At 45.0% G+C, this 19,556-nt stretch overlaps 2 protein-coding genes across 5 annotated transcripts in view; both read right to left on the bottom strand.

The window, feature by feature from the left end:
* The window catches only part of PRXL2A (peroxiredoxin like 2A), a 33,747-nt gene extending 25,990 nt beyond the window's left edge, over positions 1–7,757 (bottom strand). The window contains exon 1 of one of the 4 annotated variants that reach the window (XM_054982090.1): positions 7,685–7,757. The gene's annotated coding sequence lies outside the window, so the exon portion shown is untranslated. Of the gene's footprint in view, positions 1–7,018; positions 7,040–7,278; positions 7,482–7,684 lie in introns of those variants that run through there. The other 3 variants (XM_054982088.1, XM_054982093.1, XM_054982092.1) reach the window with 3 other exon arrangements.
* Positions 7,758–10,084: 2,327 nt separating this feature from the next.
* On the bottom strand, positions 10,085–17,691 carry EXOSC3 (exosome component 3). The gene is made up of 4 exons (XM_054983505.1): positions 17,385–17,691; positions 15,251–15,400; positions 11,064–11,215; positions 10,085–10,476 (listed from the first exon to the last, which is right to left on the bottom strand). Exons 1-4 carry the CDS (start codon positions 17,676–17,678, stop codon positions 10,275–10,277), a joined length of 798 nt encoding a protein of 265 aa, XP_054839480.1. The 5' UTR covers positions 17,679–17,691; the 3' UTR covers positions 10,085–10,274.
* Between the last annotated feature and the right edge of the window lie 1,865 nt (positions 17,692–19,556).

Below are 19,556 nucleotides of genomic sequence, written 5' to 3'. Positions count from 1 at the left end.
CAGTTTCCAGACGGCTTACCTGCCTCCGGAACGTCGCAGCATCTTGCGGGGAAAACGCGAAATATCGCGTTTTCTCGTGCGAGTTTTGCGTGACATCGCGCAAAACTTGTGTGAGAAAACGCGATATTTCGTGTTTTCCCCGCAAGATGCCGCGACGTTCCGGAGGCAGGTAAGCCATCTGGAAACGGCCTTTATCTTGAGGAAAATCTGTGTACAAAGATCCAAAGTATCAAATATAACCTCTCCTTTCAAATGAATATTATTAACATGCTTTTTAAAAGAGCCAGTGTCCTTCAAATATAACCCAATATCTGGAACAAAACATGAGGCTAATGGTTCTAAAACTGAGCCACAGCCTGAAACAAACCAGGAGCTGGAAAGATACCCTTAGGTATTTTAGTCAAAAGATAAAACTTTAGCATCTTACTCACCATTTCCAGGAGGAAGTCATATGTAGATTTTCCTAATAGTCCCTTATACAAAATATCTCACAATTTATTTCAATCAATGGTCTTAGACTGGAGCTACCTTAACGTTCTGTTCTCTAATTTACTCAACAAATGCCATGCCAGTACATTTATCTGTTCCATTGGTTAGTGCAAATCTCAGATTCAGCGGTTGCTAATCACCTCCAGATAACTTCTGTTTCATTGGCTCTCTCCTCCTCTTCAAATATATAAAGAGGTTAAAGAGCGTCTAGTGGCATTAGATATATTGTTGTTACTATACACAGTCTGTGGATATAATTTGCCTTGATCAGGTCTAGAAAAATAATTTTATATTTGTGTGTTTCAATTTTTTTTCTTTTGTATTGATTTATTTTATTATTAAATTTGAATACAGTGGACATTATAAAATTATAATTTTAGATATATGGGATTTTAAGAAACAAAATGTATATATAAGGGCTTTTTTTCTGGGAAAAGAGGTGGTGGAACTTCCTCGGAGAAAATGGTCACATGGCTGATGGCGTGGAGGGCAATCTCAACTCCCCTCTGTCTGGAGATCAGGGGGCGGGGCCACCAGCCATGTGACCATTTTCAAGAGGTTCCAGAACTCCGTTCCACCGCGTTCCAGCTGAAAAAAAGCCCAGTATATATATTCTGTATTATTTTCAATATTTGACCTTGGAAACAAGTCACACTTGCTTAGCCTAATCCACGGCAAAAATAAAAATAACTCACAATCTGAGTTTCTTGGAGGAAGGGTGGGAGAGAAATACGATAAAACAGCTCTTATGACAGCTCTTTCATGACAGTCACAGCTGCAGTTGCCAACTGGCCTGGAGGAAAGGGTTCTGTCTCTTTAACAGAGGATTACTGGGATGATCTGGACTTCTCCGCCATGGACAGTGCCAGCTGCTGATTTCCAGACATTAACAGTGAAATCCCAAGCCAGTTTATATCAATGGGCGTCGACTGGAGTCACCCTGCTTAGGAATTCACTGCAAGCCTCTATTAAAGGGACAGGGCATTTTTCGCCATACCTCTTGACAACTCTACTAACAGGCACTCCGCTCAGATTCTGACCAGGTCTGCCACATCACAGAACGCCACACCAGGTGCTCCCAAACCTCACAGCACCCAACAGGTGTGCTTCACTCGGTACAGGAAAAGGCAGACACGGCCGCCTTCATCTCCCCTTTCCTTTGATCCTGCATGAAAGCCTTGCAGGGAGGAAAAAAAGCAATTAATCAGCTCAATTAGCTGTTAATAGTTCATTTCTCCTTCATGACTCAGGCACCATCTCTATAAATTCAGTGGCTCTTGAGTCTGCCAGCCAAGGCTGTTTCCTTCTAGCAATGCCTACATCATGCGGCTGGCACAGACTTGTGACTACTGGCGATCCAAGAGACAATCAAAGCGTATCTTTCTGCACAGTAAGCACTTGGCAACAAAACAACCGATTTCCCAAAGTCTCAGATGCAGCAGAAGTATAAAACAATATCTTGCCAGAAAGTCTTGGATCGACGGAGAGGGACCACAGATCTGTATTTGAGCACAAGCTTTGAGTAAGGAACGTCCCGGGCTTCTTCCTCTGGGCAGGGCCTTGACAGGAACCCTCGCTGGGTGACCCTGGGCCAGTCCACCTCTCAGCCTAACCCACCTCACCACCAACAGCCCATATACTGGGCCACCCCGCATCTGCCGTAAGCACCAGCACCGGCACTGCCCTCCTATCCCCCCAAGTGACACTGCCACAGGAACCAGCGTCAGCAGCTGTACCACCAAGGGCTCCTTCGTAGCCTCTAATGTGATCTTTTTAATTATTTTCATTTATGTATTTGCTTCTATTTATAGCCCTCCTTTCTCCCCACTAGGAGCCCAAGGTGGGGTTACAGCATTCTCCTCTCCTCCATTTTATCCTCACAACAACCCTGTGAGGTAGGTCAGGCCGAGAGTGTGTGATTGGTCCAAGGTCACCCAGGGAGCTCCCACGGCAGAGTGGGGGACCGAACTTGGGTCTCTAGTTCTGCACTCCAACTGCTAGACCACGCTGATCTATCCTCTCGTATGGTAGCAATGCCTCCCTTCCAAGCCAGAGGGGGGGGGGGCATTTCAATCTACCACAACATTCATTCACAGCCTTCAAGGCCGGCATACGTACTTCTTTAGCAAAGTTTCGGACTCAGTGAGACGTGTGCAAATTGGAATTCACACAGAATCACAGGGTTGGAAGGGACCTGCAGGGTCATCTAGCCCAACCCCCTGCACAATGCAAGAAATTCACAACTATCCCCCTGACATACACCCCCCCCCCCGTGACCCCTGCTCCATGCCCACAAGATGGCAAAACTCCATCAGGATCTCTAACCAAACTGGGCCGTTTCCAGACGGCTTACCGGCCCCCGGAACGTCGCGCCACGTTGCGGGGAAAACGCAAAATATCGCGTTTTCTCGTATGAGTTTTGCGCGACGTCACATGACGTCACGCAAAACTCGCGCGAGAAAACGCAATATTTTGCGTTTTCCCCGCAACGTGGCGCGATGTTCCGGGGGCTGGTAAGCCGTCTGGAAACGGCCCTGGCCTGGGAAACTGCTACCTAGCCCCAAGGTGGTGATCGGCCTTACCCTGGGAACGTAAGAAGGGGCCATGAGAACTAAGCACTGATGTGACCCTTCCTGCCCTCCCCCTCATGATCTGCCCAGGTTCACAGAATCAGCAAGGCTGTCAAGATGGCCATCTGGCCTCTGCTTAAAAACCTCCCGAGAAGGAGAGCCCACCACCTCCTGAGGAAGCCTGTTCCACTCAGGGACTGCTCTAACTCTCAGGAAGTTGTTCCTAATGTTTAGCCAAAACCTTTTGATAATTTCAACCTGTTGGTTCTGATCTGATTTTGTATTATCAGACTGAAATTCAATAAGGATTTGGAGCACCTCCCCCCTCCCCACCTATACATTTATGTACACTATTCAGGGCCTGTGTGTGTCAAGTGCCATCACGTCCCACTGATTTATAGTGCCCCCAGCAAGGGGTTTCGAAGGCAAGTGAGCAGCAGAGCTGGTTTGCCACTGCCTTCCTCTGCAGAGTCTTCCCTGGTGGTCCCCCTTCCATGGACCGACCCTGCTTAGCTTCCCGACAAGATCAGGCTATACCATGCTGCCCTCCCTCCACATTCAAGGCCGTAGTACTTTGCTTATCCATCAGGCTCCACACCGAGTGGATCATTTACTCTTCTGACTGGATCTGCTTTGCATCTGTGCTGTCTGCGGTGTTATGTGACACTCCTGTCCCCTAGGCAAACGGGACCTTCTGGGTAGTAAACCCCCCACCCCAGCCTGCGCTCCTTGTTTGTAGCTTTCAGTACAAAACTTCTCTGTCAATGGAACGCAATGCTATTGAAAGAGGCTCTGGGTCACAAAAGCATCTGCCAACGATAAAAAAATGTTCCTCTTTCAGCTGCCCCAAGACACTTCCATAACAGCAGGGTGGGGTAGTTAGAGCAGAGGTGTGAAGCTACGGCACATTATCTGCATCAGCCACAGCACATTTTGTTTACAAAGCTTCTTCACCACCCTCTCCAAGGGGAGTCGGGGTTATCCTTGTTTTACTTCTGGGAAAGCAAAGAGCCGATGGCAAAGAAAGGATCGGCACCAGGCCTCTATCTACTGGGGGGGGGGCATCTAGAAAGTTTCCATTTCATCGTCGGTTCTGCGGGTTAGGGAACAATTGCCTCTCTTACTGGTTTGTTCCAGCTGGAGCAGTCTTGGCTCGGAACTGATCTGTTTGGGGTTTTTTGTTCCATGAGTTTCGGCCCTTGCACCTGTGTTGGCCGTGCATACACAAACGCGCGCTCCTCTTTTCAAGGGGACAAGGCTCCAGAGCTGCTGTTTTTGCATGCAACAGCACCACAATCACACAGAAAACACAGTCCTTCCTCTAAACCATTGACTCACTGAGTGTGAGAGCTCAGAACAACGGGGTTCCGTGTTGATGGACCCGGAGGAATGAGGAAGGCCTGCGCCAAGGCAAGCGCTGGGCAACTGCGCACGCACGCACACGCTGTTCTTTTTGCATTGTCCAAAATAAATTGAAATACTGCGGAAAATTCCAAATATCCCTCAAAATATCGCTGTTACTATGATTATACCTAGTTGTATTGTGTCTGTTTCATATTGTTACAGAGCATTGACAATACAAATGATAATGATGATTTAACAGAAATTGAATTACGCTACCTGCCATTAACTTTTTCTGGCCAGCAAACATTTTCATCAGCACGGGTTCCTCGGGATTTGAAAAATTAATTTAGGGGTTCCTTCACGGAAAAAAGGGGGGGAAACATCGATCAACCCAGTTTTCTCAATTCCCAGCTTTCTTTATTTTTAAATATAGCCTCTGCTGTTGCAAAGATAACACTTTCCCATCTCTCTGCAGTGAACAGGACGAGACTAAAGCCGAATTAGATAAATAATAAACTTCTGCAAGAAAGACTCCTTAAAAGGCATAGAAGCAGGACCGGAGATAGAAAAATGGAAAAAGAAATGAGATGCATTGTATAGGGCCCCACCTTTATTGTATCGTGAGTTCTGTTTCCTGGTCTTCTCCCCTCCCCAATATGTACAGTCCCTGCTCCACGTGGCCTCCTAAGCCTGTTTGCTCAGAAGTCCCACCCAGCTGAAGCAGCATTAATTAGGCTCAGGTTATTCTTAAGGAATCATCCCTTACACCTGTGGGGCTTAATCCTGTTTATCTACAAGATTCAGGTCACTGAAAGATTTACTTCCCAGGTCTTCTCACCTTCCAAAGACGTCCTGGCTGGACAGCTAGCAATGTCGTAAAGGCTTGCCCTTCCTGTCTCTCTTTACAAGGGATTTCTTGATTTTCTCGAGCACAGTATATAAAGCATTTGCTTAAATCCCTCCAATTGGCACCTGTCTGCAGAAACAGAAATTCCATCCTGACTTGGACTGTTTTCTTTGTACTCACATATTGCCAGAATCTACTGGGACTTGGCAACAAAAAAGGTGGGAACGTGGACATTTCACGCTTCACCAGAATCCTTCTTTTAGTCTGAAGCTAAAATCTGGAATGAATACCATTCAGTAATCACCATGCAATAGGCAACCAACATCTCAAGACAGGATTTGGCTGCACACGAAATAGTAAACTTGCTGAAGCAAAGCAGATTTACACCTAGTTAGTGGCTAGATCAGATGGGAGATGTCATGATAAGCCCATGAAAGCCGCCTTGTGTCTCTGATGGAAGAAGACGACAGATATGAGGTCCTGTTTCCTTCTACTGTGCAAAAAGTGTCATTTGCTGATTTCTGCATATTGAGTTGACGGCAAAAGTCGCCAGAACAAGCCCAGCTAGTTTTTTGTCCCCCTCGTCATACTGGTTCTTTGCAATTTGACCTTGTAGGTATAGAAAGCCTGACCTTTGGAACTGGCTGAGTCATGCTGCAAAATGAAAGGAAAAAAACCAGCAAGAGAACCTCTCTGTTGTCTCTCTAGCCACATGCCCACCAAAACAGCAGATTTCAATTTAACTCAGTTTACCTCCAGAGCTGAAGCTATGCTATTTGTTCACTAAATTTATACGCTAATTTATTTTTTAATCAGTGAATAAAAAATTCAACAAACAGCAATAAAAACCAACTACTGATTCATAGCAGATTGCAATGATCTTTCAATAAAAACACCCAAAATGTGTTTTTGAAAAATGTACCCTGTGATTTCTATGTACCTGGATTCTATGTCCAGCCCTACTGATTGCACTGGAACTTTCTCTGAAGTAAGCACAACACATACACTAAAAGATGAAAGTGTCAGAGAAAGTATGGATTGGTCCCCCAGAGTGAGACATGGTGCTTAGAACCTGTCATCCTGTCTGTTTACTCCAAAGTAACGCTCCCTGACTTTCATTTGCAGCTCTACCAAATAAGACAAGGAGCTTGGGAGGGGAATAGCAAAAGCAGTCTTTTAAGGCACATTAAGTTCTTCTTCGGGCACAGGTGCTTACACCCGAGGAAGAGACCTGCATAACTTAGAGCCAGACTATTTTTACCACTTGCGGGATAGGGTGGGAGCTTCCAAATCAGGAGGGGGTGCTCTAAAAACTGACCTCCACTTAAGTTGTGCACAAAGGGATTAAGGTAGAGGGGGAATAGGATGTAGAACTACTCGGCCACCGAGAGGGTTGCCAACCTCCAGGGGGGGGGCCCTGGAGATCTCCTGGAATTACAGCTGATCTCCAGAGGGCAGCAATCCGTCACCTCTGCTAGTCCCTTGCCATGAACACCCCACCAGGGGTTGCCATCAGTCAGCTATGACTGGAGGGCAGGATTTCATTTTCCGTGTCTTTGTAAACGTGCATTTGTTCACCCTGCGGCGCGGCTTATGGAAATGCCCTTGATCTTGACTGTGCTAATCTCAGAGAGAAAGGTGGACTAGAAATAATAACACGAATAGATACATGAATACATAACATTTGCAGGGCGGAGCATGATCCCTCACTGAGGGGCCTTCCCCCATACCCCTCTCCCCAGGAATCTCCCGACGCGGACTTGGCAACCTGGAGTCCAGCGTTCCCGAATGGCCCGGGGCGGCCGCGCGCCTCCTCCTCCTCCACCCAGGGGCGCGTCCTTCTCCGGGGGGGCCCCGGTCCCTCGGTCAGGCCAGGCGCAGGAGCCGCGCCGAGGCTGGCGCCGGCCGCCCCCCAGCCCGAGCCCGAGCCCGCCCGCGCTTCGCCCCCGCAGCGCCCGCGCGAGAGGGAGGCTGCCCGGGAACCTCATCCCGCTGCGCTCGGCCGGCCCGGGCAGGCGGCGGACTCACGCGGCAGCGGCGCCCGGAGCTGCTCCCGGAGCTGCCGGTCCCCGCTTGGCCGCTCTCCGCCTCTGCAGCCGCCCGACCCGCAGCCTCCGCCGCCGCGCTGCGCTCTCTGCGCTTCGACCCCGCAGCGGCGCCGCAGGCAGCCCAAAGCCGCTCCGGCGGAGCGCCGAGGAGGGCAGCCGAGGCCGGCGAATCGAGCCCGCAGCCAGCGATGCGCGGGGACGCCCCGCGCTTCCCCCGGGGGCGGGGGGGGGGAGGTCGGAGGCAGGGGGCGCTGGGCGGGGGGGGGAGGTCGGAGGCAGGGGGCGCTGGGCGGGAGGCTTCCGCCGGGGGAGGGGACGCTTCTGACCCGCCGCTAGAAAGGGAGCCGCGCAGGGTGGCCGGCGTGAAGCTGGGCAGGGTTGCCAACCTCCAGGTGGGGCCTGCAGATCTTCAGGAATTGCAACTGATCTCCACGCCACAGAGATCAGCTCCCCTGGAGAAAATGGCCGCTTTAAAGGGTGGACTCTATGGCATCACACCACGCTGAGGTCCTTTCCCTCCCAAACCCTGCCTTCTCCAGGATCCCAAATCTCCAGGGATTTCCCAACCTGGGGCTGGCAACTGTAGCCTGGAGAAGGCTGTTTTCTAGACAGTGTGGTGCAGTGGTTAGTATTGGGACAGGACCAGGCACACCCAGCTTCCAGTCCTCTCTTGGTATGAAACTTGCTGGGTGAGCCTGGGCCAGTCCTCTCGTAGCCCAGCCTACCTCACAGGGTTCTTTTGGAGACAAAGTAGTTTACTGCTGAGCTCTTAGAACATGCAAAGTATACTACATATACATTAACAGTGAAAGGTTTTTAAAGATATGTAATTATATTACGTATAGTTTTTGTATGTTTTGTTCTTTTGTTTTTTTATTAGTATGTTTGTTTTTAATAATATAAAACAAATCAAAAAATCTATTAGAGATAACAGCGTGTCTTTTGTGTGTTTGTGTGTCCGCCACACTGTTGTGGTGGACTGATTTAGTTGCTGGCTTATTTAGATTTTTGGTTCTACTTATTTTGTTTAAATTAGTACTTTTGCCATGTGTCCTCTTTACTATTTTTTCATAAGTATTTTACTTATAAGATTCCATATGTGATATCCTGCATTTATTCAGTGATAAAGGAGTAGAGCTTTATTGGTTGGATATACTGTTTTATTTTCAACATAGTATCATGGAATGTTAAAGGCACGAGAGATGCTACCACATGCAAAATGGTTATCCAAATTGAAAATTTGAATGGCTGACGTAGCTTTTTTTTACAAGAATCTCATATAATGGCAAATGATAAAAACAAGTTGTGTAAGAGACTGGGTTGGAGAGGTATGTCACAGATATGTCTACTCAATCTATATTCATAGAATCAGAGTTGGAAGGGGCCATACAGACCATCTAGTCCAATCCCCTGCCCAGTGCAGGATCAGCCTAAAGCATTAATTAATACATAATATGTTTCTTTTCAGGTTGCCAACCTGGGTTTTCTTCAAGTGCACATTTGACTAGTGATGGAAGTGAAGCCAATGAATATCTCATTTCCCCAAATTATGCAGAATCTGAGATAAAGCCAATGGAGCAATGGGTCAATGGACCATCCCCCTCCACTGAGCTACCCAAGACACCAGCAGCAGCCTTCTGCCTGTTATATTGCAATGATAAGAGGATTTACAGAGCACAAGGCAGGCATCTGACTGAACACCCTCACTGAAAATTCAATACACTGCATTAAAGAATCTAACACATTCAGGGTTATCAGTACATTTGAATCCTGTCAGTCGGAAGACATGGCTATTGCTTCAGCAGTTAGGGAATACTCTGTCTTCTTCCACCTTACCCTCCATGCATTCTGAAAGAGGCCACTGTGGCCTGAAACCTACAGGAACATAGAAAAGGGGGACCTGAAGAAATGAGGGCAGCGTGGGAGAGAATAGGAAGCTGACTCAAACCCTTGAGAATGCTTCTCATCCAGCCATAGCCATAAAGTGAAACTCCCGGTTTCCTCTGCTGCGGAAGGCAGAGAGAACTCCGGGCCATCAATTTCACAGCTGAAATGCAGGATCAGAACAGGCTTAGGCTGGGCTGCAGCACTACAAGGCAAGTAGATCTTTGGCAGAGCAACATCTGGGGCACATTGCACCATGCGTCAGGCAGCAGCCACGTACAGCCAAGTGCAGTGCTTCAGACCAGAGGCAGGAGGATTCACAATAATCCATGTTCTCCCATGCAAAAACTCCCTGCTTTTATGAACAAGGGTTCAAGCCTAGTCTAGCAGGTTTGTGGCCTACATGCGATGAGTCTGCATTTCAACTATATTTCACATATGCAAGGCAGTCCAACCCAGTACAATATGTATTGTATAAAGCTGCCAGCTGTGTATATCGGCTGACAATCAAGGACATTCATGCGTTAAGAGAAAGTCAGACCTGGGAACCTGAGAAGAGGCACGGTGATCAGGCTCAATAGTTTCTCTGAAGGTCAATCTATCTTGAAACCCCCTAACAACAGCAAAGTCCTGTTCCATTAAACCCTGGATGTCTTTTCCTTTGACAGAAGCCCCTTAAAATATGGGAATAACTTTGGGCATAGCTGACAGAGGCAGAAATCCTTGAACTGTTTGCTTGCAAATAAGCCATCATAAACATGTATAGTGCTGGGTTGTAAATTGCCAACAGTAACTACTAACAGGCTGAAGATGTGAATGAGAAAAGCTGGAGTGAAGCTTTTGTTTCTTTTGGAAATCAGTAATATTTACTCCAGTCAGCATCATGGAGGTTGGTACAAAAAATCTTGAAGTTTATTGCTTGGAACATCAGGATACACAGTAAGTCACAGGACAAGTCCCAGAGACAAAGATGCAAAATAAATGTCAAGGTGAACATTAGCAGTTACTACTTTAAATATAAAAAATAAATGAATCATTTCTGCCTAAAATTTACACCGTTAAAAAAATGTTTCCCCCCCCCTCCCCTTTTCGTCAGCTCTCCGATAGTCTGGCAACAGCGTGCTTCCTCTGTTCTGCCGTCATGTGTTCACAGGCTTCTAAGATATTTGCCACAATTAAAGTCTGTTGAATTGTTTTGGCTTTCACCCATATCCTTCCATTCATTCCTAACACCAACTCAAATGGGTAAAGTTGTCCCAAATCCTGGATAATTTCACAGGCAGGAGCCAGAAGTCTGAAATCAATTTTTTGTTAAAAGAAGGAGGTTACAGTAGGCAGAAAGGTTAATGCATGGCAACTTCCATAAAGTTAGAATATTTCCTTTAGCAAATAACTAAATCTATACAGACTGCTTGGGTTTTTTTTTTACTCTATTGTTTTCCAAGTGGAAGTGCAATTAAAAAAATCCTTGGGGCACCAGTGCAATGGGGGAGCTGTGGACCAGAAGGCGGGTTTCTCCTAACAGCACGTGAAATGGCAAGCCTGCTCCTGGGTTAGCCACAGCTGGGCGGGAACACAAAGTCACATGACTGACTGCACCTTTGTATTTTCTTTTTTAAAAATGACCTACAGAGACATGACAAAAGAGAGATGAATTCTTGGCCAGCTGTTCCCATGGTGTCTTAATCTGCATGTGCATGATTTTTTTAAGTGGAAGCCCAGAGTCATGTAATCCGTTACTCCCCCTAAACTAATATTTTACAGTACCAGAACAGTTTTAACACCATCTGCTGCTTAAATTATCCAAGGCAGAAACGGGTCATGAAGGAAACTTGGCAAATAGTTTCCAAGCTCAAGCAGTAAGGACTCTACAACACTTACTTTCTTATTAAGCCTAAGGAGACCTTAAACAAGAAGCCATCTTGTCCAATGATTCCCATTCCATTTGCTCTGCCGCTGCTGTCTATACAGACCATCTCAGGCTCCATGTCTTTATTGGCAACGATGAACTGGCCATAAATAAGGTCTCCCACCTACAGAAAGAAGAAACATTTAGGACTACGCCATCTACTTAAGATAATCTCATACACATTGTGTTTCATAGATCCAGAGGAGTTAGCTGTGCTAGTCTGTAGTTGCGAAATGGTAAAGAGTCCAGTAGCACCTTTAAGACTAACCTACTTTATTGTAGCATAAGCTTTTGAGAACCACAGCTATTCTTCAGATGCATGGAGCTGACAGAGTTGTGGTTCTTGAAAGCTTATGCTACAATAAAGTTGGTTAGTCTTAAAGGACTCTTTACTATTGTGTTTTATGATACCAATGATTTAAAGAAATAAAGTCATTTGTTCTGCCACAGTGCTTGTTGGAGAAGCAACAGCCTGCTAAGAGTCTAGTTACTGTAAATACTGCTGTAAGAGTAGTTTAGTCCACTTGTACCCTTGGGGGAGCTGTGGAGCATTCTCTATGGTTCATTGTTTTCTCTTGCAGTCCAAGCTACCTCTTCTTTCTCTGCTGAGTGTCAGTATGTTAGTGCTTGTGCTCTGACGGCCTCTTTGCTGCATAAATGGCCTGCAGTCAGTTACTGTCTTTTTCAAAAATCCTGTTGCAGTAAATTCATGGAAAGCAAATTCCAAAGCGTGGATTGGATTATTTCCTAAACTCTGCCAACTGGGCTGACCCTTTTGTCATCCAGTTCTCGTTGATGGACCAGAAATCAGAGGAAGCAGAGCAGCCCAGCCAACAACTCGCTCTGCTCAACTCACTACTATGCAAGCCAAGGAACAGGCAAAAGATTTTAAGAATCACCGCCTCTTCCCTAGAGTGAAGAACAACGGGGCTTGCGCTTCCTTATACACCTCAGCTCTTTTCTTCTTGTGCTTGAGCGTGTTAAAAGGCATTTCAGCTGCTACTCTCCCAAAGCACCTGCTGCTCTTCACGTTGGGGAAAAGAAGCTTAACAGGACTTTGCCTAGCTTTCGTTTGCAGACTAAACACAGCTGAAATGCAAGTTTCAGAAGGGGACAGTGAAACTAAGTAGTATGAGGGAAGCAGAGAGATAAGCCGCTGGATTTCAAGTGACGTTCCCAGTTGTGAATATTTAACTCCTCTAGCTCATACTGCTTTTGCAGGGAGTGAAGCCATTACTGAAGGAAAATAATGCCAAAATTGCACATCTTGACAGTCTTACTTTTAGGACTGGTGTTCACAAATGCTTTGCCACATATGCCTGTTTTGTGTTCTTGAAAAAAAATGATCCAAACTTCCCTATTATTTCTGGCTAGGACGTGAGTTGTTATCCCACATGCCCCCCCAAAATTACAGATCCTCGTGTCAAAACTGACAGAGGAAGGAAAAAGAGGCAAAGGAATTCAGACTCTTTGTCTGAGATGTGTGCACTCAGGCAAGGAGGTGCTGATTCCACATTACTACTATGAACAAGGAATATGGATTTGAAGAGAATCCCTGCCACCAATCACTGTTTTTTGTTTTTTTAAAGATTCTGTTTAAAAAGATAAGATGTGAAAATAAGAAGTGCTAATAAAAGATTATACAGATACTAGATTGGAAATTGTGCTGAGACTTGTACAATCCTGCATAGACTGTACATATAGAATTGTTTTGAGAGTTAAACAAGCAATACATTTAAACTTAGATTACCTAATAAACAATAAATATTCTAAATTTATTACACCTAAGCATAGATACATCGTAATTCTCCTTCCCTCCTTCCTGGTTAGTTTTAGTTATGCAAGCTTCTATATCAGTTAGTTTCTGCCTAAGTAATCAAAAAGGTCCTTCCATTTTTTCCCAAAATTCAGCTATCAGTCTATTATGTAAACAGGCAGTCAGTTTAACCAATGATGCGTATTCACGAATCTTCTCTCTCCACTCTAACACATCAGGGCAGAGAGATCCGCTTTCCATTCTGCTGCAAATAACACTCTTGCTGCCGTCACCATGTAACGGAAAATCTCCCTGTTCTTTTCTAACATTAGTTGGTAGGATATTTAAGAGCAGACTGTTCGGATTTAATTCAAATCTGAGTTTAAGAATCTTTTGCATCTCTTCATGTATCTTTATCCAATATCTCTGTGTTCCCTTGCAGGTCCACCACACGAGATAAAATGTTGCATCCATACTCTTGACATTTCCAACAATGTCCACTGTAACCCTTACTGAGTCTCATAATGTCTTTGGGAGTAGTGTACCATCTAAAAAATATTTTATACCAATCAGGGCTCATTTGGAGGGGGAACGCACCGGAACGCCATTCCGGTAGTTCCCCCAACAGTCAGGTGGCACCGCCCACCTGACTTTGTAAAGTTTTGGGCCCATTTCAGCCTGGATCGCAGCCGAAACAGCCCAAATTGGGTTGGTGCTGGGAGGTGGAAACCTCCCCCGCCTGGCACCAACCCAGTCCTGGCCGTTTAGGCCCCAATTCGGGTCAAAACGTGCCAAAATGGCTGTTTTCACCATTTTGGGTCAGTTTTAGCCCGGATTGGGGCCAAAACCTCCAAGACTAAGTCAGTGCCACGCACAGGAGGGTTCACCCGCCCAGCACCAACCCAATCCCAGCCGTTCCGGCCCCGATCCCAGTGGAAAAGAAGGCCAAACTAGCCAAAAACAACCAATTGGGGCTGAAATTGCCAGAACTGGGTCGGTGCCAGGTGGGGGAGGCTTCCCCCGCCAGGCACCAACCTGATCAGGACGGTTTCACCCGATGCAGGCTGAAATGTGCCCCAAACAGCCAAAAATGGCCATTTTGGGGCCTGTTTTGTCCCGGATCGGGGCCTAAACAGCCGGGATTGGGTCGGTGCCAGATGGGGGAGGTTTCCTCCGCCTGGCACCGACCCAATCCGGATGGTTTCAGCCCTGATCCAGGCCGAAACAGACCCAAAATGGCCATTTTCGCCTGTAAGTCGATTGCATCCATTTTATTACACAATTTTTTACTTGCTCCATTTCTTTATAGTATTACAATAATATTTTATAGATCTTCCCCATGAGATGCCTCAGATCTCCAGATATTATCAGCCTGCCACCTTCTTTGAGGATTTGTTCCTTTAATCTTGATGCCGTTTGGTAATGTATCAGCCATGGAATATTTTTGTCTTGAGCTTGAATTTCTTGCCAAGTTTTTTTTATTTCCTTCTTTATCCATCATTGATTCATAACTGAGTCGATCAATTCTATTTCTCGTGGCTACATCATAGTAGGCATTAATTGGCGACATCAGTGGGGAGATTTGTACACTCAGCCTGTTTCTACATCGGAACCATATTTTAAGCAGTCCATCTGTTATAATATGGGTCCCATCCTGTTTGTGAATGGATTTCCATGATTTCTTTGTCCATAAATAATTATGCATACCTTCTTTAGTGTCCACTGTCTCCAATTTGGTTCTTCTACTCCTTGGATTTGTAATCCAGTCTGTTATCCAAAGTAACGCCGCTGCTTGATGGTACAATTTAATATTCAGTACAGCCAATCCCCCTTGTTTTTTGTCATCTTGTAATACTTTGAGTCTTATTCTTGGTTTCTTTCCTTTCCATATGAAGTCATTTACTACTTTCTGCCACTTGCTGAAGATTCTTTGTTCTATATAAATTGGAATCATTTGAAATAAAAAAAATTCAGTTTGGGTAGGATGTTCATTTTAACAGCTGAAATTCTTCCCAGCCATGAAATATTTAATTTTTCCCATGTCTGCAAGTCTTCTATAATTCCTGTCCAAACTTTTTGATAATTATCTTTAAAGAGATTCTCATTTCATGATGATACATATATCCCTAAATATTTTATCGGTTTTGTAGTAATAGCACAGTTCGTTATATTTCCGATCTTTTCACATTCCTCTTTCGTTGTCCAAAGTAACATCATCTTTGTTTTCTTCTTATTCAGTTTGTATCCAGAACGCTGCCCAAATCTTAATATTTGTTCCATTACATAAATCAGGGAGATAAGTGGATTTGTCACTGATATAACCACATCGTCTGCGTAGCTTTTCATCTTACAGCTCTCTTTCCCCTCCTTTACCTGCCACCAATCATATTTTAGAGTACTCACCTGTACATTTGGCCTGTTTCTTTTGGTTGCCCCTTCAAAGGCTAAGTAGGACAGAGAAGCTTGCTCACTTCCGCCAACATCCAGTTTAAATATGTCCCCAGCTTTGACAGTCACTATGCCTATCACATGATCTCCTTTGACTGGGACATACTAGTAATGAAAAAAATGCGGGTATTAAAAAGTTGCTTCACATCCATGCAACTTTCTCTTGCAACAAATACCAATGCTATGCAGCAGTGTCATGAAGCATAACCCACTGTCAAAAACACCAGTGAAACCGCACAACTCATTTTCAAAGTCAGTGTATCTATAAACTGAGCATTCCAAAACATAAAGTCTTACACCTTAGTAACTGCATTTAAACAGTGAACTTGAATGCTGGTATAGATGTACTAATACAGGTATTAAAATCTTTGACAATACTTAATACCTGTTTTTTGGCAAATGTAATGGGGATATGTTAAAAATGATTTATTTACATAAAAGCAAGGCAAGATCTAGTTTTGGAACCTTTCTCTAAAGCAACTGAAATAAGAGGTTTTCCTGATTCTTTTCATTTTCAAAAGTATGAGCGAAACACTACAACCCAAAGCTAGATGTGAGAGAAACAGAGAAAGGTTTACCACATTAATGCCTCTGAAAAGAAGCATTAGAAGCTTTCTTCCAAAAACGCAATAATGTAGACAAGGGCATGATCCAGCTCATGTTAAGCACTATTAAGTCACACAGATTTCAAAAAGTGCTGGTGTGCACTCCACCATATAAATAAGTGTGTAACAGTTGGATTGGATCCACAATTCTTGTATCTAGAACACAGCAGAGTCATAATCTATCATTGATTACAACAGATGGTGATGCAAGTACAAGATATTGGGCATAATCCTGTATTTCTGGGCTATGAAATCTCCAAATGCCTCTAAGTGTAATGCCAATTCCTAGAAATTTTAAGTATTTTCTTAGCACTGCTATATGCAATTTTTTTTACTTCCCTTTGCAGGTCTGAAATACCATAGGGGAACAAAAACATCAAACTCTATATACTTCCAAGGCAAGGAACTAAACTAGACAGTCTCGGAAGAAAGGGATCAAGCTTCACAGCCAATAGCTACTTATCCCCCGCCCCCTTTCTCACTGAGACTCAAGGCAGATTACCACAGTGGGGCGGGGAATGCAATCATGCAGTATAGGACATAGAGTTAACAATACAGCAGTAATAGTACAAAACTGAATGACAATGCAAGCAACAATGTGAACATACAATACAAGATAGATAATGCATGAGGAGGTCAGGAAAGCTCCCACTTTCCTCAAATTATGCAAAACTGAATGATTCAGGAGGGCTTTCTACCCAGACTATAGGACTGTCATAAGAAATAGCTCTGAGGAATGCTTTGGTGGGGACAGGGACTATATGCTATGCTACTGGATACTGTATGCTGATGCAGATGTGTGCCACTAGGGAGCTCCCACATTGCTTAACATACCATGTAAATTAGTTATGAATTGTTTCAGAAAGATTTCATCTCTATGCTTGACTTCATGCTTATCTTCAAATTTTCTGCTACTGTGCCCTACTGTATGTATTTCACAGAATATTCTGACTGTTATACATGCTCAGTGGATATGTTACCTGTCGGTTGTGTTTTATTTCACTAGCACTGTGTAACCCACCTTGGATCTCAGTTAGAAAGGCAGACAATAAACAATGGAAATGAACAAGGGAATAGAGTTATGAATATAAAACTGAAGGCCCTTACCAAAGGCACTAGAATCAGGAATACAAAATTAAGTAACAATGTGTACAGCAAACTGATCAGTCTGGAGCATTGCAAGCAAACAAGCCAATAAAATATAGGAGTTTCATTATGTATTCATTATATTTTTCTTTTATAGAATCTAGATGTTGAGTTTAGGTTCATATATATGACCTAGATGATTAATGATGACTGAAGCAGTGGATGATTGTGGATATATGATTTTGTGTGTTAATGTTTGAATTTATTATTTGAAATAAATAAAAAAAATTTAAAAATGGGAGCAGAAAGGCTGTTAGCAAACACACGTCGAAACAGACGTCCGAAGAAGCGCTTAGCCGGCTGCTCCGGCACGCATGCGCCTCCCCTCTTATCCTTACCCGCTTCTGCTGAGAGTCAACCCAATACGTTCCGCCCGAGCCACTTCCGGTCCCTCCCCCTGCTTGTCCGGCAGGGCCCCGATACCGAAGCAGCCCGCACTTGGTGACCAGCAGACCTTCCCCACCGCGCCGCAGCCCCGGCCCGCAAACCAGTCGCCCTTTCTGAGGCCCGCTGGGAGCGAGACGCAGCCGCTCGCCGTCCTCCTCCGGCTGGGAGGGGAGAAGCAACACGTCTCCCGGCAGCACCACTTGCCCAACGCGCTCCTCAGCCAGACGCGGCGCGGCCGCCGCCATTATTCAATCGACAGCCACCGCCCTCTCAGGGGAGGGACTTGAGCTGTAAGCGCATGCGTACGAGTCTACGTCGAGCACCGTTGCTGATGACAACCCCCACGCGACAGTCTGACGAGAAAGCCCATTGAGTGGCGAATGCTTGGTTGCGCATGCGTGAAGCACTATCGTGCCCTAAGGTTCTAAGTGACCTATTACCGCTGAAATCCTAAGCAGAGTTACTCTCGTCTAAGCCCATTGAAATCAATTGTCTTAGACTGGAGTAACTCTGTTTAGGATTGCACTGGTTGTTTCCTATAATATGATGAATGTAAAAAAGGATGCAAACACTTAGAAAGAGGATGTAAGCCAATAAAAGATTTACATTAAATTCTGTCCTTTTTTTTAAAAAAAGAGACAAAAACGAATGCTTTATTTAATTTGTATATTCTATTTCATGGCACAGCTACTTCTGTATATCAAATACTGGCTGTTATACTTAAATGGAAATAATTCCAATTCCAAATCTGTAGGAGATTTTAGTAGTAAGCTTTGGATTTTTGTGGCACAGGATGGCCAAGTTGATTATAAGGCCATTTTCCCCTCCTCTGGCATGTGCTAAATGTTACCTTGTAACCAGGACTAGACAATGCAAAGCCGCAAAACATTCCAGCAAAACTGTACTTGCATCACACAGTATTATGGCTGCATTTATAGGATTGTGTACATGCATGTGTTGTGTGAAGGTGGTTGGGTGTGCGTTCTGCCCTTAAGTTGGTGCAGCCCTTTTGAAAGAGTGTGTGGTGCACATGAGCTAGTCAAAACAGAGCAGAGTCCAAACCTCTCAAATGTCAGGATCTAATATGTTCTGTGGTTCCTTGGTCAGAGTTACGCCATGTTTAATTCTGTAATCGTTAAGTCTTTCTCTCCCTCCAGGTCCAGGGCCGATTCCAGACGGCCCCCCGCCTCGCGAAACATCGCGTGTTGTCGTGCGTCGTCGTGCAGAAAACGTGAAATATCGCGTTTTCTCGCGCGAGTTTTGCGCAATGTCACGCAAAACTCGCACGAGAAAACGCGATATTTCGCGTTTTCCGTGCGACAACGCGCGATGTTTCGCGAGGCGGGGGGGCCGTCTGGAATCGGCCCAGGTGTTATTTTGACCGCGCTTTCCATGGGAGAGAATACTCTTATCTGTTTCTACAGCCAGAGACCTTGACGGGCCGAGCCTTCCCACAGCAAAGGTCCCATCGCCATGGAAGATGGGGGAGGGGGAGGCTGGGAGTGAAGGGTTTGATGTATCACATGTTGTGCTTTCTTTTTTCATTCTCGACAATGACTGTGTTCAGTCAAGATCCTTTCTAGGCCTTGGAATATGGATACTTGTGTCAGAGCCTAGGCTTTCAATAAACCTTTTGAACTCAAGAAATTGTGCTTCTTGCAGAAGGGGGAGACGAACTCTAGATAACTGGGATTCAATAATCTGACAGCTTCACTTGGGGCACTATCCACTTTAGGGAGGCAGGCTGGTTGAAGGTAAAGCTCTAAGCTTTACATTAATCCCACAGCAGCACCTCTGGACAAGTGCAGCTTTCCCTTATGGCACTCTATGAATGCTTTGGGGAAATTTGTCTATCAGCGCTGTTCAAAAGACTTTCCCTTAGGCTATAGTCCCTGTTCCTTACCAAGGTATCTCTCTTGGGTTATTACTTATGACACAACCCTAAGGGCTAAAACTAAAGAAGTGGCAGCCAGTGTATTTAAATTTAATACGCTTTAACAAACAGAATACAATAGGAGAGCATTATAAAAGAAGTCAGATTAATTTCAGGGAAGAGTAAAAAAGGGAAAAAGCTGAAGTATGTATTGAACAAAAATAAGAAACTAAAATGTAGACATCAACTC

Source organism: Eublepharis macularius, chromosome 6 (genome assembly GCF_028583425.1).
Source record: "Eublepharis macularius isolate TG4126 chromosome 6, MPM_Emac_v1.0, whole genome shotgun sequence".
Classification (NCBI taxonomy): Eukaryota; Metazoa; Chordata; class Lepidosauria; order Squamata; family Eublepharidae; genus Eublepharis; species Eublepharis macularius.
The sequence above is the reverse complement of the archived record's forward strand: the minus strand, read 5'-3'. Positions and strand labels throughout refer to the sequence as shown.